General features: G+C 32.5%; 2 protein-coding genes across 13 annotated transcripts in view; both read left to right on the top strand.

The window, feature by feature from the left end:
- LOC143225798 (transmembrane protease serine 4-like) overlaps positions 1–21,264 on the top strand; it is a 46,068-nt gene extending 24,804 nt beyond the window's left edge. For all 3 annotated transcript variants that reach the window (XM_076455820.1, XM_076455819.1, XM_076455821.1), the window contains 8 exons: positions 2,374–2,484; positions 3,376–3,571; positions 4,398–4,484; positions 7,333–7,391; positions 11,702–11,873; positions 16,597–16,841; positions 18,408–18,541; positions 20,463–21,264. In XM_076455820.1, coding sequence (XP_076311935.1) covers positions 2,374–2,484; positions 3,376–3,571; positions 4,398–4,484; positions 7,333–7,391; positions 11,702–11,873; positions 16,597–16,841; positions 18,408–18,541; positions 20,463–20,639 — 1,181 coding nt within the window. In that variant the 3' untranslated portion in view covers positions 20,640–21,264. The remainder of the gene's footprint in view (positions 1–2,373; positions 2,485–3,375; positions 3,572–4,397; positions 4,485–7,332; positions 7,392–11,701; positions 11,874–16,596; positions 16,842–18,407; positions 18,542–20,462) is intronic.
- Positions 21,265–23,726: 2,462 nt separating this feature from the next.
- The window catches only part of LOC143225797 (disco-interacting protein 2-like), a 119,852-nt gene continuing 115,938 nt past the window's right edge, over positions 23,727–27,640 (top strand). For 4 of the 10 annotated variants that reach the window (XM_076455818.1, XM_076455815.1, XM_076455817.1 and 1 more), the window contains exons 1-2: positions 23,961–24,315; positions 26,951–27,074. In XM_076455818.1, coding sequence (XP_076311933.1) covers positions 26,993–27,074 — 82 coding nt within the window. In that variant the 5' untranslated portion in view covers positions 23,961–24,315; positions 26,951–26,992. Of the gene's footprint in view, positions 24,316–26,503; positions 26,657–26,950; positions 27,232–27,640 lie in introns of those variants that run through there. The other 6 variants (XM_076455809.1, XM_076455808.1, XM_076455813.1 and 3 more) reach the window with 6 other exon arrangements.

The following is a 27,640-nucleotide window of genomic DNA, read 5'->3' as shown; positions in this document are numbered from 1 at the left end:
TTTTCAGTAGATTTTGGAACATGGTTGGAGGGATTAGCTCATATACAGTCACAAGAGCTTTACTGATGTTGGGCGAGAAGGTCTGGCTCGCAGTCGGCGTTCCAGTTCATCCCAAAGGTGTTCGATGGGGTTGAGGTCAAGGATCTGTGCAGGTCAGTCAAGTTCTTCCAAACCAACCTCGGAAAACCATGTCTTTATGGACCTCGCTTTGTGCACGGGGGTATTGTCATGCTGAAACAAAAAAGGGCCTTATTCAAACTGTAGCCACAAAGTTGAAAGCACACAATTCTCTAGAATGTCATTATATGCTGTTGCATTAATATTTCCCTTCAATGGAACTAAAGAGACTAGCCCAAACCATAAAAAACAGCCCCAGATTATTATTTCTCCTCCACAAAACTTTACAGCTGGCATTATGCATTCAGGCAGATGGCGTTTTCCTAACATCCGTCAGACTGCCAGCTAGTGAAGCGTGATACATCACTCCAGAGAACGCGTTTCCACTGCTTCAGAGTCCATCACTTAAACTGATACTTGGCATTGCACATGGTGATCTTAGGCTTGTGTGCGGCGGCTCGGCCATGGAAATCCATTTCATGAAGCTCCCGACGAACAGTTCTTGTGCTGCCGTTGCTTGGCCATGTTTGGAACTCGGTAGTTAGTGTTGCAACTGTAGACAGACGATTGTTAGATCTTTACACGCTAGGCGCTTCAGCACTCGGTGGTTCCGTTCTGTGAGCTTGTGTGGCTTACTGCTTCGTGTCTGAGATATTGTTGCTTCTAGACGTTTCCACTTCACAACAACAGCATTTACAGATGGCCGGGTCAGCTCTAGCAGGGAAGAAATTTGACGAACTGACTTGTTGGAAAGGTGACATCCTATGATTGTGCCAAGTTGAAAGTCACTGAGCTCTTCAGTACGACCCATTCTACTGCCAATGTTTATCTATAGAGATTGCATGGCAGTATGCTTGATTTTACGCACCTGTTAGCAATGGGTGTGGCTGAAATAGCCAAACCCACTAATTATAAGGGGTGTCCACATGTAGTGTATATACAGACCTAGTAGCAACTATTCTAGTAAACACATTTAGTTATCTACTTGAACTTACTTACATAGGTTAAGTTTTAACTTCAAAAATATTTTTTGCGAGTGCACAATTTATGATAAACTGTACTCTAGAAAATCCGTGATCTTAACAACGAACTGGTTTACTTAGAGAACGCGATGTTAGTTAAAACAACACATATTTCATGTTGTTTTTATTCCACCTTTAATGATACATATTAAATTAAGGGCATTTTGAAGAATAATTTTTTCTTTCTAAACTATGCTACTCAAATATCTATACAAATATTACAAAGATCGTGAAACAAACACTTAATTTACTTCTATTTATTTGTTTTCGTTTCTGAGATTTTTGCATAATTATTAAATCAAGTTAATGCATTCTCTGTTTTATCTCCACATAGAAAAATATAGATACATTATTTTTCTGGATTTCAATGGCCTCTTTCCAGACATCTTGAATAAGGGTAATACACTGTAGAGTCTTGAAACACAAAACAAAGAATAACTACGTGACCGTACGATAATCGTAACAGAAGCGCTTGCTGATATAAACAAAGCACGCCATCTACATCTTTGAAGCTTGAAAATGTACTCTACATTTCTTAAAGAAAAATACTGTTTTTGGCCAAATTGTTTCTTTTTTTTTTTGCATTTCGTGTTTAAAAATTGTTTATATCTATCCCAAAATTCCGTGAGGGCGAATATACAGTCCATGCTCCAAATTTATAGATCACGCTTTATAATTTCCGTATGGGCGAAATTCCATAACCCGAACTTCCGTAACATGAGGGCAGACTACTTTCTTCAGAAACCGGATTTTGAAATTCTTGTTTTGCTAAAGAAAATTGTATACAAGGTCAGTTCAGTTTTTCTCTTTGACTACATGTAATTGTTTATTTATATACTATTTTGAATAAGGACAGTTTTTGCTAGAAGAAATTATTTCACGTGACTGTTGTTGGCCTCCTAGTGGCACAGCAGTAAGCTTACGGATTCACACCACTAGAAACCGGGTTTTCAATACCCGTGGTAAGCAGAACACATATATCCCATTGTAGCTTTATGTTTAGTTAAAACAAACAAACAAACAAAGTCAATTGTTGTTGATGAAAATGATTATTTAGGTAGCACCTTGACCACTACTATATCTGAATGTATCCCAATCGATTTATTAAATCCTGGTATTGGGAGAAAACATACTGACTCCACTGGATATGCCAGATGCAGTGTAATTAACATATTATTACATATTCTTATTTGCTTTTGCTCGCATGTTCTTAGAAATGCTTCTTTGTTTACAGATTATTGTGATGAAGGTCAGTTCTTCTGCGGAAATAAGCAGTGTGTACAGCAGAGCAAGAGATGTGACACATCTCCAGATTGTTTCAATGGAGCAGATGAACGAAACTGTTGTAAGTGGACACAGTTATTTTAAAGCACTCAGTCCTAGGCTATCTTTTATTATTTAAGTATTGATAACTGTTTCTATTTTAACTTTCTCTTTATTAAACGAAGATGACAAAAATATATATATATGAATTTTGAGGAATGTTACAAACACTATAATTTCACAATGCTATAGATGTTTCTAAAATAAAGTTAGTTAACAACACTACCTGTATTACAATTAAACGTAATATGAACATTTAGAAAGATATCGTAATACACAAGGTTTTGGTCACAGTATTTAAGCGATCGGAATGGGCGTAGCCACGTGGTTAACGTACTGGACTGTGGATCCGAGGGTTCATGATTCTTGTTTCTTTGCAGAGAAAATATGCTCCGCACCTTGGAATTGTGAATGCTATAAAAGTAATGGTCAAATAACATTATTTGACAGAGAGGGGTAGCCCAAGATTTGGCGATAGATGCTGTTGGCTATCTGCCCTCTCTAGTTTATTATTTCAAAATTAAATACATAAGTCCTTACATAACTTTATGCAAATATACTAAGCAAGCTGAACATTTAACAATTTAAAAGAATAAGCATTTACGTTTATTTACTTGTTTCAGAATAAATCAATATATTTTGTTTGTTGCTTAAGTAATTTAGGATTGATCTTCAATTAATAAATGAATTATTGAGTTAATAAAAGATAGTTACAAATCTGTTTTTCCATTTGTCTCTGTGTCTATGTCCATGCACAAATATCTATTTCTGTTTATAAATAACTCAAACAGACTTATCATAAAGGGAAGTTAAGAGAAAGAAGTGTGATCACTTATTGTCTAATTGTACATTAAAACTCAGTTCACGATAGAAATTTTTAAATCCTTAATTTGTTGTTCTACCATCCCTCTAGTGGCTGTAGCACCCAGCATATCCGATCTCAAGAAAACACCTCAGTTGAGATATCATGAAGGCTATTTGATATACATCGAAAGAGGAAAGTTTGGAAAAATATGTACAGATTCCTGGAAGAATACCACATCCGCGCCTCAAATAAATATGATACTTCAAACCTTAGCCATCTCAACGTGCAACATGTTAAATTATCAGTAGGTTAATCTTTTCTTTAACCCTAACTCTCTAATTCCCTATGTTCATGATGAATGTTCTAATTGGTACGAGTTATTAAGATACTTGAGATTACCGTGAAGCATTTTATTCAAACAATTAAATAACCTTAAATGAATATAATTTAAAAATACATTGCGTCTTTCCTTATTTCCTATACATTAACAGGGATAAACTTCAAGAATGAAAAATATAAATAAATATATACTAACGATAATTTAGCTTCAACAACTTACCAAGGCTGTTAATATAATTAATACAATTTCCTCATTTATGTGCTTTATACATTTTTATATGAGTTAACCATAACAATTTATTTTAAGATAGAAGTGATGATTAATAAAATGTTAAGGTATTTTATATCTGTTAGTTATTTGGTTACTCACAAATTCATACGGTAACAGTAAGTTAGCTTTCGTGTAAGTTATTAGTATTATTTGGACACTTTAATATTTAAATTAATGTAATTAAAAATTCGCAAATGCATGATTCAGTCTTTTTATTTACGATTACCTGTTCAAGAAACGAATAATTCAAGCTTTGCCAATTGGGTATTTAATCTGATAATAACATTTTTGTGCATACAAATCTTGATTGTTGAAGAATATGTATTGGTTTTAGAGTTCCACTGTCTAAAATTGTGCACTTTCTGAAATATAGCATTATAATATTTTTACTAATTACTGACATTAAATTTAAACTACATCGTCTGATAACTTATTATAGCTTGTAACAACTACTTTATTAATTGACTGAGCTATTCATTTGCAGAGAAAATGTTCAGAACCAAATTTTTTGTAATTATAGAACGGCAGATCATGTAGAAATACGTAAAGATGTGGAAGAAGATGGACTTTATGTGGAGTCGAAAGAGCCTTTATTGTCCACTGTGAAGTAAGTATCCATGCTTTTGCTTATTAATATCTTTACTAAGCACCATTTTTTTATATGAATGGCGATTGACTACTTATCTTTCACTATAAAATATTGTTTCTGAAAATGACAATTTCCCAGCAAACGTTTAATATATGAGATAGGGTTACGAGTTTTTTTCTGTATTAAGACTAAATCAACCTACGTGTTTTTTCTGACATCATGAATTACTTATTCATCGACCCTCACTGCCCTCTAGACTGTCTAGTTTTTATCTAGAAATTGCATATAATTTACTCATTTCATTTTCTTCGCACTTTTTGTTGCTTGAATACAGATTTTATATCACTAATGAAGTAAAAAGTTCACTCTTCTACTGATAATCAAGTTCTCCAGTTTTAAAATTAAAATGGATTGATCGTATTTTATCTAGGATCTTGATTTCAACTTGCTGACAATATATTTTTTTTTCTTATATAATAAACACATTACAGCATCATCAAAGTTTCAAATTTCAGATTCAGCAGAATGAGGCCTAGGTTAATCTTACCAGACTTATAACTCTTAACTTCATTATGACTGGCTGGACAGTCTGATTTATGATCTGTCAAAAGCTTTAATTTGAATGTTATTAAGCAGAAAGCTGCACAATGAGCAATCGTGCTCTGCCCATTGCAGGAATTGAACTTCTAATTTTAGCGTGATAAGCTCACAACATTATCGCTGAGTAACCACTCGATTTTGTTCTTATTTCATAAATAATGATAGAGTGAAATAGTTTTTAATAGTAGAATTACAGTAACTACGCCTAATACTCTCTTCAATGTTATTAAGTTAAATTATGCAAAACTTGCATAAAGAAAATATAAGTTTTGCCATGTAATTAATACATAATCAGTGATTTTTTATGATGCATTTATTTCAAACTATTGACAACATCATTCTAATCTCGCAGTAAAAAATTTGAGGACTACTTATAAGTATAATGTTTCAAGCCTTTAGAATTAGGTCTTCAATCTTCAGTCGTGCTTGGCCTGTTGGTCATATTTACGTACTATTGCCCAGAACCACAACTGTCATTAAAACAAACTTCTGAGAAAAGCAGAGAAGTCAATTTTAGATCATTTTTTTTTTACAGATTTTACTGAAGGCCTTCTACTTATGCGTGAATATTTGCTTATTGGACCAGTTTTAAGCATATGAAAAAAAACAACAACAAAAGTACACTGGAAGACTTGACACTTATTCTAACAAACAGATTCAAATATTATAGTTTCTTTGACTTTTTCCTATGAAAAATCCATTGATTTCGGAGATAGCCAGAAGCTTGTAAACTTCTGTGAACTTCAAATCCTTGTTCATTATTTTGTCATCTGTTAATTAGAAGATACACCCAATTTAATTACAATAATATTTTGGGTCGGAGGGTTCTCTTTTGTAAATATAACCTGCACTTTGCAGACGAGTGGTTTTTTTTTCGACTGGTTTTAAAGTGTGACTTCTTCGGAGTTTGTTTGTATTTGAAATACTCTGCAAACATTAAAGGTTCCCTTTTTACAAATGTTGTGTTCTTTGGGTGTGAGATATATCAGTGATATTGCATTTCCAGAATGGTCGGAAGCTCGTCTTGAACTAAATATATACATAGGTGCGAAATATATCTCCTGCAGCACCTCAGCTCAACACTCCACAACATTAGCAAATGCAAATCGTTGTTATAAAGTGCGGGTAACCATTGGCAGTAAAAGGTTCTACTGAATTAAATAAAAAATCAAATAATTTCGAAACGTTTATGAAATCATAGTGAACATTATAGCATGAACATAACTAGATCAAATTAAAATTAGAACTAAACTATTAGTTAACTGTTTTGGATTAAGCGATAACCCTATTATTATACTAAAGTCTAAGATAAAAATAAAGTACGTTAAGAACAACAACAAAAAATAAAATTGAAGTTCTGTTGTGTACTTAATTGAGGGTTAGTTAGTTATCACCATTAGATTCCATCTAGGAACATAGGGCCGCAATCGCTTGCGGATTCTTCAACAAGTATTTAAGTGAGTAGTTTGTTAGCCCACTGCACTGAGCCGTCCCTAATTTAGCAGTGTAAGACTAGAGGAAAGGCAGCTAGTCATCACCACCCATCGCAAACTCTTGGGCTACTCTTTTACCAACTAATAGTGGGATTGACCGTAACATTATAACGCCCCCACGGCTGGGAGGGCGAGCATGTTTGGCGCGAACTCTCGGATTACGAGTCGCACGCCTTACTCGCTTGGCCATGCCAGGCCAATTGAGGGTTACTTTATTCTTATTGTTAGCTTTTATATAAGAACACTTTGAAAACGGTTGAGTTTAACCTGCTAATGTCTGGGATTGGCTCGGTTTTGTAAAAATATGTAACAAAATTTAAAATTATATTTTCATTTAATGATTTGAGATATTAATATTTTCGTTGGTATTGTTATATTCAACAGTCAATAACAACCCGTAAGACTTGGTTTAGTTTAACACCAGTAAGTAAGCGTAAGTGTATTTATTTCATTTTAGCACAAGCTATTTCTACTATGAAGAACCCTCAACGGGGAGAAGGATCTCCGAATGTCTTAAATATAATATATACCTTTAAAACATGGGCTAAAATTGAAATGGACATCCACAACAGTATTAATGTTCGGTTTGACCATCATATTGTTTGGTTTTGGTGTATAGAGCATAAATAGCTAATCAAATATTAAGTTAGGTCTCTATGTTATATTTTTTTTAATAAAACTCAAGTTTTGATGAGGGAAAGAATTCAGAAACACATACACATTGGTCTTATGACTGAGATTCTAACTGTAGGATTTTACATTGTTTCTGTTAGGTTCTCAGAGACTCCCTGTGAAAGTCGTCATGTTGTTTATATGAAATGTGGAAACCTTGGTGAGTAACAATTTAAATGGTAACGCATTTTGCAATCATGATGAAAATTATGTGTGATTATTCTGAAAACAAGAATACTTTAATAAAACATGCCAGTAGTTAATATAGATTAATTCTTTAACTCACTTGGGAAAAGCGCTTGTTACTTCTCGTAAAATACTGTCAATGATGTATCATGGATTATAACAGTGCAATTAAAATGCATTTGTTACTATCAGTATACATAAGTCTGTAATCATAAAATAAACAAAAAATAAATGTAAACATATATTAAACTAAACTATCCAGGCTTTATCGGTCCAAAAAAGATTTTCAACGGTTAACTGGAAGAAAGTTTAAAGGGCAAGATATATGTAAAATCATGTTTTACAAAGCCTACTAAAAAAGACATACAAAAACACCTAGAAGAATATTTGACAAAGAATGTCTACTGAGAAAGACGTACGAGAACACTTCAGATTAGATTTGACGAAACACTCTGTGAGAAAGATACATGAAAATACATAGTCAGGTTATACGAACAAAGCCTTATGAAAGAGACATACAAAATCGCCTGGAAGCAGTTTCGTTTTGTTTGTTTTGAACGTAAAGCTACAAGAGGAATATCTGCGCTAACCCTAATTTAGCCCCGTAAGGCTAGAAAGAAAGCAGCTAGTCATCACAACCCAACGCCAATTCTTGGGCTACTTTTTTACCAATGTATAGTGGGATTGACAAAGGATTATAACGCCCCCATGGCTGAAAGGGCGAGCATGTTTGGTATGATGGGGATTCAAACCCGCGACCCACAAATTGCAAGTCGAGCACCCTAACCACATGGCCATACCGGCCCCTGTTAAAGCTGGTGGTAGGATTCGTGTTTGTTTCATGCTTGTGGAACAGATGAGGAAGAACTGTTTTTCCTATAGAGAACGCGCAGTAGGTGGTACAGTACATGTCTGAACAGCTATTTATCATAGTGGAAAACTGCTCTTCATATCCTCCAGGGAAACGCCAATGGCTCCTTCTACAGGCATCTCCCTTATGATAGTGCAAATATGGCAATAACTTTATATTTCAGAATGGTAATCCCACTATCTACAGTTTGCTTATTGTACAAGAGTGTCTCGACCAGAAGGATGTAACAAGCTTGCCATGATCATCAAAGTCTTCATATTGTAATCCCATTGAGAACTGTTGGGCAGAGCTGAGTCGGAAAATTGCTAACAATGACCCTAAACTAGCTACTGTAGCTGAGTTGTAGAGCCTTCCAGTGAAAAGTTGAGATAAAATCTCAGTGTTTTACATCAATAACATTATTGACATCATGTCACGTCGCCTTGCGAAAGTTATTAGAGTCAAAAAGTGCCGAACGTTTAATACGTGACGATTAAAAATTACTATCTTAAAAAGAGGATAGCGATCGTTGAAAGAGTACAAAAATAAGTTAAATGAACGTGGAAAGATTTTATTTTCAAGTCTACAACTAGGGACTAAAAAATGTAAACAAACTAGGCTGAAAATATTATCTATATTGTGTATACTATACTTAACAATTTCAGTGGACTGAAAATAGAGATTTTTTAGCTTGAGAAAATAACGTAGATACATTTTATTTACATTTGAATTAAGCTTGTTTGAGAATTATTTTACACTACCTATTCTTCTTTATAAATTAACAGTTTTTAATTATATTGTTTTTTTTTCTGTTTCTTATGCCCATTTATGGAGAATAACTTTTAAGCTACAGATATGCATATGTATTAAGTTGAATGTTACATTTTTTTAACAGTTTACTGTCGAACTGTTTTTTTTACCCAACTATTATTTACTGAGTCAAGTGGTTTTATGCCTGATCTTTCGTATGAACATACGTTTAACAAACGTTGAGAACAAAGGAACCGTTAACCTGAAGATGACCTAGGAAGGTCGAAACGTTGTTCTCTGCTTATCAATAAAAGTGTTAATACCCATATCAGCCGTTCTGAGATACATTTTTATTTTAAGTGGTCTTCTCGTTAGCAAGAAAGGAACTATTCACGACAACATCGCATAGATTATGTATTCATAATTAATTGAATGAACGTTCAATGAAAAACAATCAACTTTTTAAATAAGTCATGGATATTCGCAGTGTTTTGTATAGTATCTGTCTAGGTTTTGGTGGAAAACAGCCAGCTGATTTTGCTGTAGGCTTGTAAAACAAAAATGTGAATAACAATAATAAAGTAATACTAAAATACACACTCACGTTTTAAGGGAAATTGAAAAATTAGTATAATAGGTCACCACTAACAAGAGTAGAGAAATTCAGTATGGTAACTGTTTACTGTTAGCGTTCTTACTGAAATGATACCAAAGACAAAGTAAAACAGTGAGCTTGAGAAGTAATTAATGCTATAGATTGCACAAATTATTTTATGATTAATGTATATTTGTAAAACACCCGATGTTTTAATACAGAAATTTAAGGGCTTAGAGATATTCTTCAGGTCAAAGAAACGAAGAGTCTGGAATTAATTTTAAAACTATCCTGTCACATATTCAAGTCTGTAGTGGCATAGTGGTATGTCTGCTGACTTCATTGCTAGAAACTGGATTTCTATACTCATGGTGGGTTGCACAGATAGTCCATTGTATAGCTTTGTGGTTAACTCCAACAAACAAACAGACATGCTAAATACTGCATTTATTACTGTTGTCCAAGTTTCAGTAAAATACTCGTAGCCGTTTTTTTTTCTGTAGCGGCTTGCAAAACTATAATAAATAATAATGAGGTTGTAGAAACTGCTATAAATATACACATTGTCTAGCCTAGTAAAACGAATCTTTTCTGATTAGCATAATGGTGCCTTAGCACCTTCTATGTTTTTTTTTATGCTTAAATGGCGCCCCCTGCTAGTACAGCGGTATGTCTTCGGATTTACAACGCTAAAATCAGGGGTTCGATTCCCCTCGGTGGGCTCAGCAGATAGCCTGATGTGGCTTTGCTCTAAGAAAACACACACTTAAATGGCTTCGATTTGTTTTGAATTTCGCGCAAAGCTACGTGAGGGCTATCTGCGCAAGCCTTCCCTAATTCAGCAGTGTAAGACTAGAGGGAAGGCAACTAGTCATCACCACCCACCGCCAACTCTTTTACCAACGTATAGTGGGATTGACTGTCACATTATAGCGCCCCTACGGCTAAAAGGGCGAACATGTTTGGTGTAACGGAGATTCGAACCTGCGACCCACAGATTACGAGTCAAGTGCCTTAACCACCTGGCCATGTCGGGTCAAATGGCTTCGAAGAGTTTATGTTGGTAGCAAAGAAGAACTTACAAAATTTTAGAAGATGGAAATCTCGACTTTCAAGAATCAACTTAAAAATAGCCTTACAACACTTGCATGAGATTATTTAGTAGATGTACATTGATTTTGGCGCATATGCCTAGCTGTTTTTGCTGTAGACTTCGGCAATTGAATGGTTTCGAAGAGAAGCTTGACCAGCAGCGATGACAAAACTAATAAAACAATCCCTCTCTTTCAAGAATCAATACAAAAGTTATCCTATGCCCTGTGAAAGAGTTATTTTTAATAGGTTTGTCCAGGTTTGAATAAAACATTCATATCAGCTTTTACTGAAGGCTTCTGAAAGAACAATAATAATAATAACATAAAGGAAAAAATGATGAATTTTGAAGTTTGTCTAACAATAATAAATCTACTTTTTTTGTACCATTAGTGTTTTAGCAGCCTTAGCCATTGAGATAGAAAGTCTTGAGTATTGTTTCAAGAACAAGTCTCCTTTTAAAGACGATTTTTGCCCTATACTGTATTCTATATTTTGTGAAATTTTTAGGCGAGCCCTATTATGAACTGATAAGCCTGTTTCAGACACTATATTATTTATAACAGTTTGATGATATATATTATTATTATATATGTTTTGGTAATGTTTTATTGCGATAACTGGAATACTGAATGACGCATCTTTCTAGACATTTGATAAAATGGTTTGTTATTCTAATAAATTTCTCAGTTCGTACGTAGCATCCGTCTCATTATACAAATTACATATTTAAATGTTTAATATAACGAGTATTTCTCAGTTTGGTACCGCTAATCGTATTTTTATTCCATCTTAGTAACAATGATCTTATGTGTTACAAAATATGTAACCATTTTGGCAAAATCTGTATTGATAGCAATTTTGCTTAACAGACACATAATATATCAATCCGAAAATTCTAAAATGGAAATATTGAACTGTTTTGTCATTTGTTTTCTTGCATACAAACACTAAACGAGCTCGTTATGTCTGACAGTTTGATGTTTTCTCTCTTCAGAATGTGGCATTAACACTCCATCTAAGAACAGTCTTCAGCCTGCACAACTACAAAAAGTAACCCATGGCAACTGGCCTTGGTACGTCGTCATGATACAGAATGGAGAACACGTCTGTGATGGTACTTTAGTTGATCGAGAATGGATCATTACTTCCACTGTTTGTTTCAGCAAGTAAGGACGTTCGTGTGTTGTTAAGTACAAAGTTAATAATGAGTTAATTGTGATGTTTTTATTGCTAGTATCGAAACCAAATTTCAAACATTTTAAGCATTCACACTTGCCACTGAGGTACAACAAGTTAGGATCATAAACCGTTTGGCCTTATAGTATACAGAAACATGATAAATGTAGACATCTTAAGCACATTTTCATTCATTTATTGTATAGAGCTCACACAAGGGATTAACACCGAAAACAATGTCAATGTTGTTAATTGTTAACAGTCCGCACTAAGTACAAGTAGATACTTCCATATCATTACAGGTTTAACAACTTTAGACTCCAGTTAGCATTTAGATATACAGTATTGTGCAAAAGTGTTAAAACAAGGCATTTTATGGTACTAATTCTTCCAAATTATTACACAGTATAAATTTCAACACTATGGTAATGCTTCACTGATCTCTGTTGACAACTGAATAAACCAGGGTGAGAATACTTATCATTCATTAGACTTCCTTCATACTTGTACCAAGGGCACGTCATAAGGGTTCTTCTTGAATGAGCATACTGATCAACTTAAGTGTATGGTACCGTATGGTACCGATATATGTTGTATAAATCAATTTAATGGAACTCCATAAATAAACTTTAATGAAAACAGTGTTTAACATGATATATTAAGTTTTATTGTCATGCCACAACTCAAAAAGCGTAGAGAATTGTCAGTAGATCAAAGAGTTCAAACAAAAGCTTTATGTGATACTGGTTGGACACATTGCTGCAAACTTGAAATGCTTCTCAATACTTCCAAATACTTTACACTGTAAAGTATGTTCTAGATCGTGAGACAGAGGCAGCTAAATTTAAAGCTAGGAAAGGAAAAGGCAGAATACTTAAACTTAATGATGCTGATATTAAGTATCTTCATTTATGCAGTCTTCAGGACAGAAGGAAGATTGCCACTGATCTCAAGCATGAGATAAATGACCATCTACCAGATACAAAAAAAGTGTCCCGATCTATAGTTTCAAGCAGACTCAACGACAATGGAATATTTGGTCGTATAGCAGTTACAAAACCTTTACTTCGATCTCCAAATATTGTGAATACATTGAAATCTACTAAAAAAGTACAAAACTAGACTGTTGATTATTGAAAAGGGGTGTTATGGATGAATAAGTCCAAGTTTGAAATATTTGGTTCAAAGCGTTGGTTGTACGTCTGGCGGAAGGAAGGTGAAAGATAGTTACCTAGATGTATAGCACCTATGAAGCGTGGGAGAGGTAGTGTGATGGTTTGAAGGTATTTATCTGCTGAGGCGACAAAAGATATTTTGTAAAATAGATGAATAATGGAACAACACAAGTACTATTAGATACTTATCTTTCATGATATAGCCAGTGGTTTGGGTATTATTGGTAACGGATTCTATTACAAAAACATAATGTTCCCAAACACTTATCTAACTTATACAGATACCACTCAGCTAAGAAAGAAGCCACTGGAGTCATTCAAATGATGTACCAATCTGACAGATCCCTAATATCAACCCAATTGAGCAGAACTTCTAGTTGATAGATCAGAAATTTAACAAATCAAAAGTTACTTCCAAAGGATACTTTCATTGAATGTGTTGCAACAATACCTTAAAGACTGTATGCAATTATTATAGCAAAAAAAGAACACAAAATGTTAACCGTTTACTGAACTCAAGCACTTCTATTGAGTTTCTGTTGTACTAATTATAAATATTTAAAAAAACTTTCACCTTCTATTGTTCTTTGAAAGTAACCTGAAATCTAATTTTTAACTTTGCCTAACACTTTTTCATAGTGCTGTAAGATTATTAATTTAAAAACTGAAGTTGTTCATGACTATTTCAGGTCAGATTATGAATAGAGTGTAATGTGTCACAGTGTTTAAGTACAAGTTATCTTATGCATCGCTCTATAAGGTTATTGGAAATTATTTGATCCAGATATTCGCGCAAAGTTATCCAAGGACTATATATACAAGCCGTTTCTATTTTTAATCTGATAAACTGAATGGAAGGCAGCTAGTCACTAGCACTCACCATTAAATCCTGGGAATCTTGGGTTAGTCTAATTGAATAGTGGGATTTTGCTGTCACTTCCGCAACACATTCATAGCTCTACAGCAGGAGTAGGCAACTTGTTTTTTATATTGTCCATAACTGTGGCTAATTAAAACAACGTTGGTCACACTATTAAAAAAAATTGAAAGATGTTAGATTAATCAAAGTAACTGCATTTCAACTAACCTTCAATGTGAAAATTGATTTGGGTTTTCGTGAAATTTGGCTTAATATCTATGCTCAATGAGCATCTCAGCTCTGCCTCTAACTTTATGTTAGTAAGCCGAGATCTGTAAATAGACTTGAGAAAATTTAGCGTAGAGAATGTTGACTCACACACCTATGTGGATCCAAACATGGCAAATAATTTTGAAATTGCTATCTGTAAATCTGAAAGACTCTCATTTATCTGAATAGTGAGCCACATCTCTCTGATAAGACATTTTTATTTACCTTTCATGTGTTCTATACTTTACAGGGTAAGCATCTCGTCTTCAAATCCACACTTATCCAAAGACAAAAAAGATGTAATTTCCTTACTGAAATCTTCTAAGTCAAATTGAAATGGATCATGCAAAAATTCAAATATCAATTTCAAATTTTAAAATTCGGAGAAATGTGATTCAAATTTTTGAGATAACTTTTTGATCCAGTTTACACAGAGATAATCTTTAGCATCAGAGAAATCATAGTCCTTATTATTTTCTAGAAAACTATTCAACTTTGCAAAATGTGTCAAATCATTCTTTTGTAATTGTTCTGCAAGAAGGTTTAGCTTTAGTTGAAATTCATGAATAGACTGTGATTGCTCGCTTATTATTTTACCTCTTCCCTGAAGCTTCGTATTCAAATTATTCAAGTGAACCATCATGTCGCACAGAAAGTGCAAATCACATTGCCATTACAAAGTTTCAATTTCAGGGAAATTTTCAGTCTTACCTTTTTCAACAAGATACTCTTTTATTTGAGGAAATAAGGAAGTAAATCGTTCCAAGACTTTTCTTCTATTTAACCATCTTACATTTGCAAAATCAGTAAGATCATCAAAAGTACAGTCACTGCTTTTCTTCAAAGACTTAACAAACTGTCGATGGATGAGAGAGCTTCCACTTCTAGTATAATTTAAAATTTTTGCAACTTTTAGACATCTGAGCACATAAAGTTTTCTGATGCAAAATCTAGTGGAAAGATGGCAGTGTGGGTTTCACATTATTTTCAATTAAATGCTGCTTCAAAAGCGAAACAAATCCTAATTTTGCCACAGTCATGGTGCGAGCACCGTCTTTTGTGACAGAAACCAGATTCTAAAATCCAGACTGAATGTTTTTGACATTTCAGTAATTTTCTCAAAGATGTTTTTTTTTTTCCACATGTTCGATCTCGTAATCCACAAAGACCAAGCATTTTTTCCTCACTAGAAGATTTGAAGTTACATATCGAACCCCAAATACAAACTGTGCAGTGTCACTAACATCTGTTGACTCATCTAGTGCTAAAGGAAAATATAAACAGTCTTTTTGTTGTTCAAGCAACTGATTTTTCTATGTCCTTCACTAACACTAGCATTCTGCGGACAATTGTTCTTCGACTTATTGCAAATTATTTACCTTTTGAAGAATATCATCTTTATTTTTGAATCATAATTCTCCAACAAAGTTTCAATGACCACAATCAGTATTTCTTCTACTAGTTCAAAGTCAGAAAATGATTTCTTTTTTGAGCTAGAATCTAAGCTACTTGGTAGCTAGCTAACGTAACTAGTTCTAATAATGATAAAAATCATTTTAGGCTTCCCTTTTCTTCATGAAATTCAGACGGCTAATCTTATTCAAACGATTTTTGCTATCAACTGGAAATTTTGCATCAAATTCGTTGTGAAAATTGTTAAAGTGTTGCTTAAGGTTATATACTTTATTATTCCTGAAACCTTTGTTACACAAAATACACTCTGACTTATTATTTGCTTCAATCACTGCAAATTTCAACTCCAAACTTTCATTAAATTCTCGTTTCACGTTTTTTCAGTCACGCGCCATTCTCATTTCGGCAGTAATGCAGAACTAATTAAAGTGTCTTTATTTTATGAGTGTTCACCATCATCTGGATTCTTTCGTTTTCGAATTATCCACTTATCCATATTATGGGATTAAAAACAAAATATATTTAAACACTTGAAAGTTGCACGATAAAAATATGTTTGCAAGCGCATGCAAAACAACGCACACTCGATAATAAACATCTCAACCCGACTGATGCTACAAAATGGGCGGAGTCTGTAGCAGTGATGAAGCGCGCGACATTAGTGATGACGTGAGACAGTGCAATTGCTGATTACCAAATTTGCGATAAAAAATAAATTATGGGTAAAGTTGATTCCTAAACTCGAGCTTGCCACAGTTGTGCTATCCACTGGCCTCTCTACTGTATGGAGCGCAATTTGTGGCAATAAAACACGAACCGTGGATCCTTAGATTCATAGTTCAGCACGCTAGTCGCCACATTACACTAGAACAATAACACATCTGTTCTTCCATTTCAATAAATGAAAAACTAAATATGTACAAATTATCTAATTCACTATAGTTTCAAACTTTCTTATATTTTAACGCTGCATAATGTTACATTCTTGTAACTTAGATACCCCAGGACCAACTGGACCATTCGCCTTGGAAGTGTAAGATTAGGATCGTCTTCACCATACGACCAAGAACGACGAATAGTTGGAGTCTTAAAATCGCCTTTTGGAGCTAGAGGAGTAACTCTAATAAAACTGAATACACCAGTGACTATGACAGACTACACTGCCCCTGTGTGTCTACCTCAACCAAACATGACAATTTTACCAGGAGATAACTGTTTTACTCTAGGATGGGATACCAAAGGTGAGTTAAAATGTCCCCTGGTAAAAGAATGTTAATTACACTTTACATTTTATTAGCATAATTTTTATATGTCAGTGAAGTAATCAGCCATTGAAGATACATGCTTTCACACCATGAGTGAAATGTTTACCATATTTGTTTCACTGAATTTTTTTTACCATGCTGCAGTGTAATGTAAACAGTATAGTTGAGTTAAAAGAGGCGCCATTTTCATGAAGGGAATCTTTTATGTTTTCTTTTAAATTAAAAATAATTATACAGCAGAATATTTAGGACAGCATCAGTCTGTGAAAACCACAACCCAATCCAATTTTAACAAAGCACCCGCAGAAAAGTAAAAATTTGCAAAGATAACCTTTGAACCCTAGAAAAAGCCATTATGATGGGAAGTATGTAGCTTCTTGAACCATTAAGAGTATAACGAACGGAAATTTGAGTGTTAACAACGGTTCACAAGCCAAATGTTAACAAGCTTCCAGCTACGCCTCAAATCAGTTGATGTTTCCATACGAAATGTGACATAAGAAAAATCAACGAAAGAAGCCACACTTTTGGAATAAACTATTAGTGCAAAGACTAGAAAGCTAGTTTTGACTCTTTAGAACTAGATAAGACGTACACAAGTTTCAATGCAAGTTTCGCACTTTTCGTCTTAATATTTTGTTTCAAATATGAGTTTTTCCATTGATGTGGTTAACATACATGATATCGTGAAATTGTACACTAAAATGGGAATAGTAAATAAAATCATAGAAATCTTATTTTGCTACACACCTAATCTGTTCAAAGATGTAGCCATAAAGGTGTTTTGTAACTTTATTTTGGTTACACGTACTCCAAGAAGACCTAATCCTCATACAATGGAAGGTCTGTAGAGTGTTTGTCTGGAGACGCTGGCTGTTTATTATTCATCTTTTTGTTCTTACGGTTTCTTGTAACAGATAACAGACGTTGTCGATTTGGACAACAGTGAATATTTGTGACCATCTATGCTTCACAATAATAAAAGTTGTTCCAAGGGCAGAAGGGAACCTGAAACACCTCTTACAAACTTAAAAAAATGATAACACTTTATCTCCAAAGACGTCGTTGCAAACTTAATGGTTTTGGATCATTAAATAAACAAATAAAGGAAACCAACAAATTTGCACTGCCATGGGGAGTATGTTCATAGTAAAGTTAAGTACAGAAATGAAACTCAATAACTCGTGCGCTTACAAATAGTGGACTTTTCTATATTAGCATTTGATACATTCGTGGTTAGTTATTTCATCTAGTTACGTTATTGTTGATGTTTTTGATACTAATATTAGCTTGTTGTGAAGTTTTTCTCATGCTTTGTTATGCTTAAGCATTTTTAAATTTGTTGTGATGTGTCATGAGATTTGTTAGAGTTGGATAAGTTGGTATTAAATTTTTGAGGAGTTTACCATATATACAATTTTTTAGGTTTGTAATGATATTTACGGCATTACTCATGGTTAAGTGTGTATTTTTAGGTTTGTTACAACAATGATTTGTGCAGTTTGCCATAAATGGAAACTTGATCATTATTTGTTTTTCAAGGTGATCAATTACAGCAAATTATGGTGAGGATAAGCTTTCCGGAATCTTGTACAACCAACGAATCATTTCCATCCCACGACATTGAAAACATATGTGCCGAAATGGTTGGAAATACTTCAACTAACATATGTATGGTAAGACTTTCGTTATTTTCGTGAAGTGTCTTTAAAATCTGCTGTTCGTTTTGTAATGTTCTTGCAAAGCCACATAAGAAAGCTATCTCTGCATATGCGTTCCTAGCTTTGAACTGATAAACTGGAGAGAAGGCAGCTAGATAACAGTATTCACCATCAACACTTAGGCTACTCTTTTCTGACTAAGTTGTTAAATTTTATCTTTATTCTTATAGAGTGTCCACGCCCAGAATGCATAATGTATTCTTTCTGTAAATAAATGTAAACCATAAACCTTCGATTTACAGTCTTGGCCTGTTAACCATCAGGTCACGTTTTCCCAAAAATTACTATTAAATTTATGTCTATATATTTGATGAAATTACTGTGCAAGTTTAAGTTTATCTCTCAATAGCAATACATGTTACTCATCCTTGGGCGAGCCAAACAAATGCACAGTGGTATGTCTACAACTTATACTGCCAGAAACTAGGTTTCGATACCTGTGGCGAGGAGATCGCAGATCCTTTGTGTAGCTTTATGCTTAACTACAAACAATAACAAATTAACATCATTGGACTACAGCTTTTGAAATATGTCAGCTAGAAAGAATAGAATAAAAGCGAATATAATAACGACCGAACAATGAATCCTTTATAAAACTAGCTCATTCACTCTAGTATTTAAATATAGCCCTTTCCTTACCGTTTTTCTGGAGACATGAATAATATGTTTTACAGTTTTACACCTCATAGATAATGTGCCACAGTTATGTTTTGTTGTTGCTAGGTTTCTACTGAATGGAATATTTAGCTGTATAAGATTATAAGAATTTAACTTTCATTTTACCCTGTTTTCAGTGTATTTTATATTTAACGTTTGGTGATAATACTACGTAGTAAAACGATTTAAGTTTTTTTTTTTATCGTGACTACATACAAAACAAACAATCGGTACACATAATTTTAACAAAAGAGCTGGTCTTCTGAGTATCAGCTTGTAACCAAGTCAAAACGAATAGTTCCAACAAGTGAACCAATCTTGCAAGCTTCACCTAATATTTAACAAGTCTTTTCAACATGCAAATTAAATCTTTAAGTATTACATCTAAGTATTAACTCTCTAAGTGTTAAATCTTTAAGTATTACCTCTAAGTATTAAATCTTTAAGTATTAAATCTCTAAGTATTAAATCTTTAAGTATTACCTCTAAGTGTTAAATCTTTAAGTATTACCTCTAAGTATTAAATCTTTAAGTATTACCTCTAAGTGTTAAATCTTTAAGTATTACCTCTAAGTGTTAAATCTTTAAGTATTACCTCTAAGTGTTAAATCTTTAAGTATTACCTCTAAGTATTAAATCTTTGAGTATTACCTATAAGAATTAAATCTTTAAGTATTACCTCTAAGTATTAAATCTTTAAGTATTACCTCTAAGTGTTAATTTTTTAAGTATTGCCTCTAAGTGTTAAATCTTTAAGTATTACATCTAAGTGTTAAATCTTTAAGTATTACCTCTAAGTATTAAATCTTTGAGTATTACCTATAAAAATTAAATCTTTAAGTATTACCTCTAAGTATTAAATATTTAAGTATTACATCTAAGTATTAAATCTTTAAGTTGTTGCCGAATAATATTTTAATTTTTCTATTCTTTTTCATTCCACAAAACTGCTTATTAATAGTGTATTGTTTCAGTTACACTATCCAATATTAACGCGAATAATAAAGTTCTTTTTAAACTTCTGAAAATATTTGAGAAAATAGTAAAGCAAATAGTTTGTGAATGGAACAGTCTAAAGTAGGTAAGAGTGGCCGTTCCATATTTAGAATCATAGCTGAATACTAAACTAATGATTATTTATCTTGAAGTTTCTTTAGTTGAGAGGTACTTAGATGTTTGGTCTATTATTGTTTTACGTTCTTGTTTCATTCCACTGCAGGGAAAGGAACTAGGAGGACGATCTCTATTTTGTCAGAAAAACACTAAATGGTATCTAGCAGGAATTGGAAGTCAAAAAGAAACTTGTGAAGAATATGCCGTGTCTCGCGTATTTCAGAGAATAACAACGCATAGTCAATGGATCACGTACACCATAGAATCTCTTCGACCAACCTGAGCTCAGGAGGTGTTTTATTAGCTAATTGGTACATACTGCTGCATCATATCAGATAGTGACCTCACTAGTAATAGGACAAAGGTTTCATTAAATTCGTGTTATATTCATGATTTATAGGCCTCAAGTTGGCAGATAAGATGTTAGAAATAATAAAACTAAAACAAACTATTACATACTTGTTATCTCATTCCATTTCGCCGCTTTGATATTTCATGAAACCAATTACGAAACAAACAAAATCGAGCCTTATCTACACTGGATTTTACTTCTCCACGCAAGCATTGTGTCACTACAAGAAAGGCTGTATTTACTTCCCTATGTAATTGTTCATTGTCACTACAAGAAAGGCTGTATTTACTTCGCTATGTAATTGTTCATTGTCACTACAAGAATTATTGTATTTACTTCTGTATGTAAGCACAGTTTATTGTAACTACAGGAATAGCTGTATTTACTTCTCTACGTAAGTGCTGTTCATCATTACTACAAGAATAGTTATTTACTTCTCTTTGTAAACTCTGTTTTTTGCTGCTACAAGAAGGATATGAGATCCAGTTTTGTAAAGCTGTGTATATTTTGTATGAATAGTAAAGAAATTTTGATTTGTAATACAAAACATTTTTAACGCTTGTACGTGTGTGTGAATATTTGTTTGTTTGTTTTGAATTTCGCGCAAAGCCACTGGAGGGCCATCTGCGATAGCCGTCCCTAATTTAGCAGTGTAAGACTAAGAGAAAGAAAGCAGATTGTTATCAACGCCAACTCTTGGGCTACTCTTTTACCAATGAATAGTGGGATTGACCGTACCTTTATAACGCCCCCACGGCTGAAATGGCGGGCATGTTTGGTTGAGACAAGGATTCAAACCCGCGACCCTCGGATTATGAGATTTCTATCTGGAAGCAAATTTGGATAACTTATAGTGCTTAAATGTTGCGTCAGTGCAGCACTGCTACAAATGTAATTTTAAAGAGTTCATGTATCATGCATAGTGAGAAACTGTTTTATTCCGTAAGGACCGTCTCACTGCCTCTTCGCATGTGAAATACATAAAGAACTTTTACCAGAAGTCAAGAAAAACTCGGCTTGTAAAAAAATATATCATTGTATATTTTTATTTTGTTTTTCTACTATCTTGTTGTTCGGATGAGTTCAGTTTTAATAGATTTAAAATGTGGTCGCATTTCTGTAAAACATTTTCTTTGAATCTGAAAATTTACAGAAATATTGTAATCAAAGAAATAGTCATTCATGGTCGGCATGAAAATATTTGCATTTTGTTGAATTGACACCAGTTGGTACAAACGTCAAAGTAAGAACGATGACCTTCTGACCTCAATTTAAATAAAAAATATAACAAGTGTTAACAGAATATTATATTTTAAAATTATAATCAACGATAGACATAACGGACTAAGTATCTGGTAAAGACGTATTTCAATTAGAATTAATTAATAAAGTACAAAGAAATCAATTTTAATAAATTAATAAAAAAACAACATACATATTTCAAGTTTTTCCTTTATAATTAATACGTATTACACTAATGGTGATTGTTTCTCTATTGTGCTACCATCTAGTGAGTATATTTATATATATTATAGCATTTATTATGTATAGTAATTTCAGACAGTTTAACGCTTGTATATATTTTGACTATTCCTCAAGCTCAAATTATTTTGTATATGCGTTTTCATTGATGGTATTATACTTTTACCCATATTTTGGAACTGATTTTATCTAACAACTCTTATTTCACCACGTATCACAAATTATTCGAGTAAAGTATTCACTTTTGAAAATCATAAAATTTGCCATCTACTGCCAAAAAACGAAGATAAATTATAATAATTTCTAAGTATTTCTATGTGATGTTTAAAAGACAGAACACATGATCAACTAATTAAGTAAGGTATATTAAACATTTTTCATAATATATTAAAATATAAACACCATCCCGAAGTTCTACATCAGATGCCTAACAACGTAATATTTCAAATGAGTTTACTGAGTAGAGTTTTAAAAAATAAATCTATTAGTAAAGTATGCATATTTATTTGCTCAATAAAATATGGGTGTATGTGTTCTCGGGCTATCTGCTGGGTCCATCGTGTTTAATAAAGAAAAAAATTGTTTTAAGCGAAACATAATGACAATTAATTTCGAAGTTGTAAAATTATTGATATTTTGAAATAATGTTTAGGGACAGCATTTAACTCTTTAACAAAACCTTATTTGTTATTCACACTTACAAGATTGCTTACTTTAAAACATCTTAATAAATACTTTAAAGGTTAGGATCTACGTGCCTAAAATACCTGATTTGATATCTTATGAGTGTATAAGAAATAAGTTCTATTTGATAGTATTTTCTTGTTAAAAGGCTATAAATGAGTTCATTTTATTTGCATTTGTTTTAATGTGTTGATTATATTGTTGTAGCACAAAGCTATACAGTTGGCCATATATGCTCTATCCACCTCGGAGAAATGAGCCTCGAATTTTATCCTTCTAAGTACGTAAAGCTGCTACTGATTTACCGGGGGCTGATTTTATCAAAAGAGCCTAATACTTTAATAGCTTTGTTGTAAAATGTTATGCTGCTTTTCAAGTATATTGGTAAAAGCTTTACATAGCGAAGGGTTTTATTTTAGTATATATATTAATACATTTTGTTCACTTTCAAATTTATAGTTACCATTTTAATGTTTGCTTGTACTTGTATAATTTTCACAATGACTGTATCAAACTTTAGTGATTTCCATGGTTGAAAATTATAGTTTTTCAAACACACTCACTCTCAGTAGATATTTGGAAGGGCCTATTAATTTTATTTTCAGCAACAGATAACAGATGGCATTCAACCGACGTAACTAATACTTTATGAAGTTAATTTATAAATATTTATTGCAAATATATATTTTATTATATATTAAATGTATGACTGCTAATTTATCATTTGTATCGCTGAATATTTATTTATTCATTCGTAAGAGTATTTCATAACAAATTTCTGTCAAACTAATTTGTTATAATAGTGGCATCTAAAAAATTATACATGAAAAGACTTAAGGTTGTAAGGCGCAGTGAAGTGCTTAATCCATTTATTATGCTGTAATATGCCATATTTACATCTTTACTTTCCATAAAAGATTTTACGGGCCCTATGGTGCTACTTTTGTAATTTTAAATAAATGTTCTAATGCGGTGAAAAACAAACGTAAAGCTTTGCTTTTTCGTGTATTTATATTAAGCTTGTAATTTGGTGATAGTTCTCGTACTCGAAGAAGAGAGAAGCGTTGCTTGTATGAATGAGTGAGTGTTAAACTGATTAGTCAGTTGTGGTACGGTACGAGGTGGTGTGAAAAACACGAACATAGTTCTAAAAGCTACCGGTATCTATGCCTTTGTTTTTGTAGTAACATAACTATTATAATAATTTTGTATTCGAATTAGTAAGTTGTGTATTTCATTTATAAAAAAAGCGTGTGTACAGGAAGTTATGTGACACTGTTGTACTATTTTCACTTAACGTTATCAAATAATGTGATAGGGGCTATTGACAAAGTGCAAAGCAGTAATGGCCTTCAGTGTGTTTATTCAAATTTCAAACTGGAAATGATTCATTTTGTTCAAATAATAAAATCAGGTAAAAAGGACGATTAAGCGATTATTGGTAAGTTATATATATATTTAAAAAGTTTTAACAGAAAATGTAAAGTATTAGTATTGCAGAAACACAGCGAAATTGGAATTAATTTAATTAATTAATAGTGTTTTGATCTGCAGTAATGAGGTTGAGCTAAATTAAAGACAGTTTGGTAATTGAAAATGTGTATAGTATTGGTTTAATATCTTTCAGTTATTGAGATATTAGATGAAAATTTGTAGTCAACATGTAGTTAATCTGTCTTAATGGTATCTGAAGCATTGGATATAAGCAATACAATGTATAAAATGATTTGAGTTGCATTGATCATTTGTTATAAAATATTTTTATGAACTTTAGGATATTTTTTAGATATTAAAGAACCAAAGGGTGTTTTTTGCATGTTTTCAAACAGTTTTCCTTTCTCTAACATGTTTTAGCTGGAAACTGAATGAATGATAGGTATTAAATGGTTTTATAGTCTATAAATTAGATAGACCATCTAGATTATAATTTGTGTTAATGATGTGTTGATTAATTTTAGATTAGTTAAAATATTTTGTGTTTATTCAACACTGAATAACAGTAATAAAATGTCAGAAAAGAAAAATGTAAACATGCAAACTGATGAGAGTTAATTTTGAATATTTACAGCAGAGTGATAAATTATACATTTTAAAATGGTAACCAGAGCTTAAAGTTACTGTTTACTGTTTTGTTATATATTTTTAATTATTTTCTACTGTAATGTACAACAGCTAAAAAATAACTTCACTCTTTCTCCATAAACAACTCTCCAAATGCAAGTGAAAATAAAGGGGAAACAAATATGTTATACATAAGTTGTTGACTAACTCATGAAAACATTATTAGATATTGTTAGTAAATATGAACTTCCAGTTGGAAGTAAAAAATAATATATAATATGTCAATTACACTGTACTTGGTATGTTCAGTGCTGAAAGTAGCACAACTCAATTGCAATCAGAACTATGGTAACTAATAGTTTACAACTGTAGCAAAAATTGACTACTGCTTTCATGTATTTTGTGAGAGTATTATACAGTGATAAATATAGAACTAAATGCTATTGCTCTAACTGAATTTTATAAAATTTTTGAGTATTATTCAATGATAGTGATTCTTCCTTACATTTTAATTTTTAAGTAATAATCAAATGACTGAAAGCAAAGTGACATTTTGTGTATGCTGAACTTCAGATTTTTTCTTTCAAAGGGCCAGCATTTATTTTCTAATTGGATACCTTTATGAATTATATATTAGCTGGAATTTCTGGTTTTTGTCATATATTAAGTGAAATTTTATTGGTAATGACTAGTTTTATTTCTTCATTTTTTTGTTGTAAGTACCAGCTTAGAACTAATTATAAAACCATAACATGTACACAGATAGTCATAGCTTGTAAAATTACAAAAATAAATAAGTTAGTGTTACAAATTCAATTTAAAACAATTTACCAGTGTGTATGTACAGTCAAATTTTTGTTTTATTTATTTGGAAGCTATCTGTCAATATGATTGAGTACAAGTTTGAAAATTCCCTTACTTCACATGTTGAACACCTGATATTGAGTTTCAGCCTGTTACAACATAGTACTCGTATCAATACTATACATTTATAATATCTGTGTAAGGATTGAAGGACAGAAAAGTTGACATTTTTTTCTAGTTTTTCATCTAAGAATATTTGTTTGAGGTATGTGTACTTAGCTTAAGATGGTAACCACTGTTTTACAAAGGTGGAAGTCATACCTACATTTCCATGGCTGGTTTCGTTTTACATAAAATGCAACTAGTAACATGTCATTATAATGTACTACAACTTTATCAACACATAAATATATATATTCTTTTTTTAAATAACTTTAATTTGCTTTCATTGTTGTTATCGTTTATTTTCAATGAGAAGTGATTGTTTAATTAGCAATGGACTTTTAACAAAAAAAAGGCTTCTGTTGACAAAATAGAAAATTGATGGATTGTATTAACTTGTTTTGATTTCTGTAATTTTCATGAAATGTGGCAAAAGAAGATACAGTCTGTAGAAAGCTCAGAAAGACTTGCAACATGTGCTGACATAATATTTAGCACATGATAACAGTGGTTCTGTACTTTTTTTTATCTGATACATTACGTACTTTGGTTCTTGAGATAATATTAGTTTGCATAATGGTAATCATTATAGTTAGAGCTGGTACTGGTTATGCATTTCATGTAATCTTGCTCTGATCACACCATGTCTTTAGTGCTGCTTTTTATATGTTGTGATGTTCTCGATGTGATTCAAACCCTGGTAGCTTAGTAAGCTGGAAGACTTTATTATGAGCTAGAAATCATAGTTTCAAGTGGTGATTATGGCAAATTGCTTTTTACGTGTTTCACATTATCACAATTTATTACTCATATAAATATGATGCATTTATGCTATGCATGTAAGAATGAGGTGTTCATTATATAACCCAATAACTTGAGGAGAATTGTATTAGAATAGCTTGTGAGATTAGTGCATGTATTTTGTAATGATGCTTGTTGTTAGAGGTAGGAATAAGGCACGTTATGTGATACAGTTTTAAGTCGGCATTTTTAGTTTCATTAGTATGATATCAAACTTGTACCATTTTCTTTTTCTCTTGTGGGTTTAGAAACAAGACAAGAAAAAGAAAGACCTCCTGTGGTAAGTTTCTATGGCTCAGGATATTGACATAATGAGTTTGCCACCAGATGTCCGAGATAGGCTTGCTGAATTGGAATTGGAACTATCAGAAGGTTAGACACTGCTGCTAATACTACAAGTTTTACATGTCCAAAAGATAGCCTACATTTAATGTGAAATGATGAGAAGTGTGATGAACATGTCTTATATGGATGCGATGTATGCAGTTGAAGATTGTAAAAGTACAAAAGTTAGTCTTATATTTAAAATGTAAGAAAAGAAACCTTTACAGGTTCAAAACACTTACTGTAGTAAAATATTTGTTACAGTTGTACCAAATTGGTATTTATATGATAGATAATAAAGTTTAAACAGTTTACTGAAAATCCTTTATATCGATCTGTCATAAAATTGTTTTTTTTTTTAAATTATGAAATGTTCTAGTTGTGAATTCCTTCACAGGAAACAGTGGCTTATTAGTGTGTCTGGAACAGTATTTAGCTATTAAAATGTTTTGTCACATGTTAAGATGTATCATATGTTTTTATTGCAGCTGTTTGTAAATAGTTACAGTAAACTACAGGAGAGAACACCATACAATACATACAAAATATTTAAAGAATTAAGTTTACACTTTATATAACAATATCTCTTAGCTCAGTACATGTGAGACCAATCT

Source organism: Tachypleus tridentatus, chromosome 9 (genome assembly GCF_004210375.1).
Source record: "Tachypleus tridentatus isolate NWPU-2018 chromosome 9, ASM421037v1, whole genome shotgun sequence".
NCBI lineage: Eukaryota > Metazoa > Arthropoda > Merostomata > Xiphosura > Limulidae > Tachypleus > Tachypleus tridentatus.
This window is presented reverse-complemented; position numbering and strand designations above follow the sequence as displayed.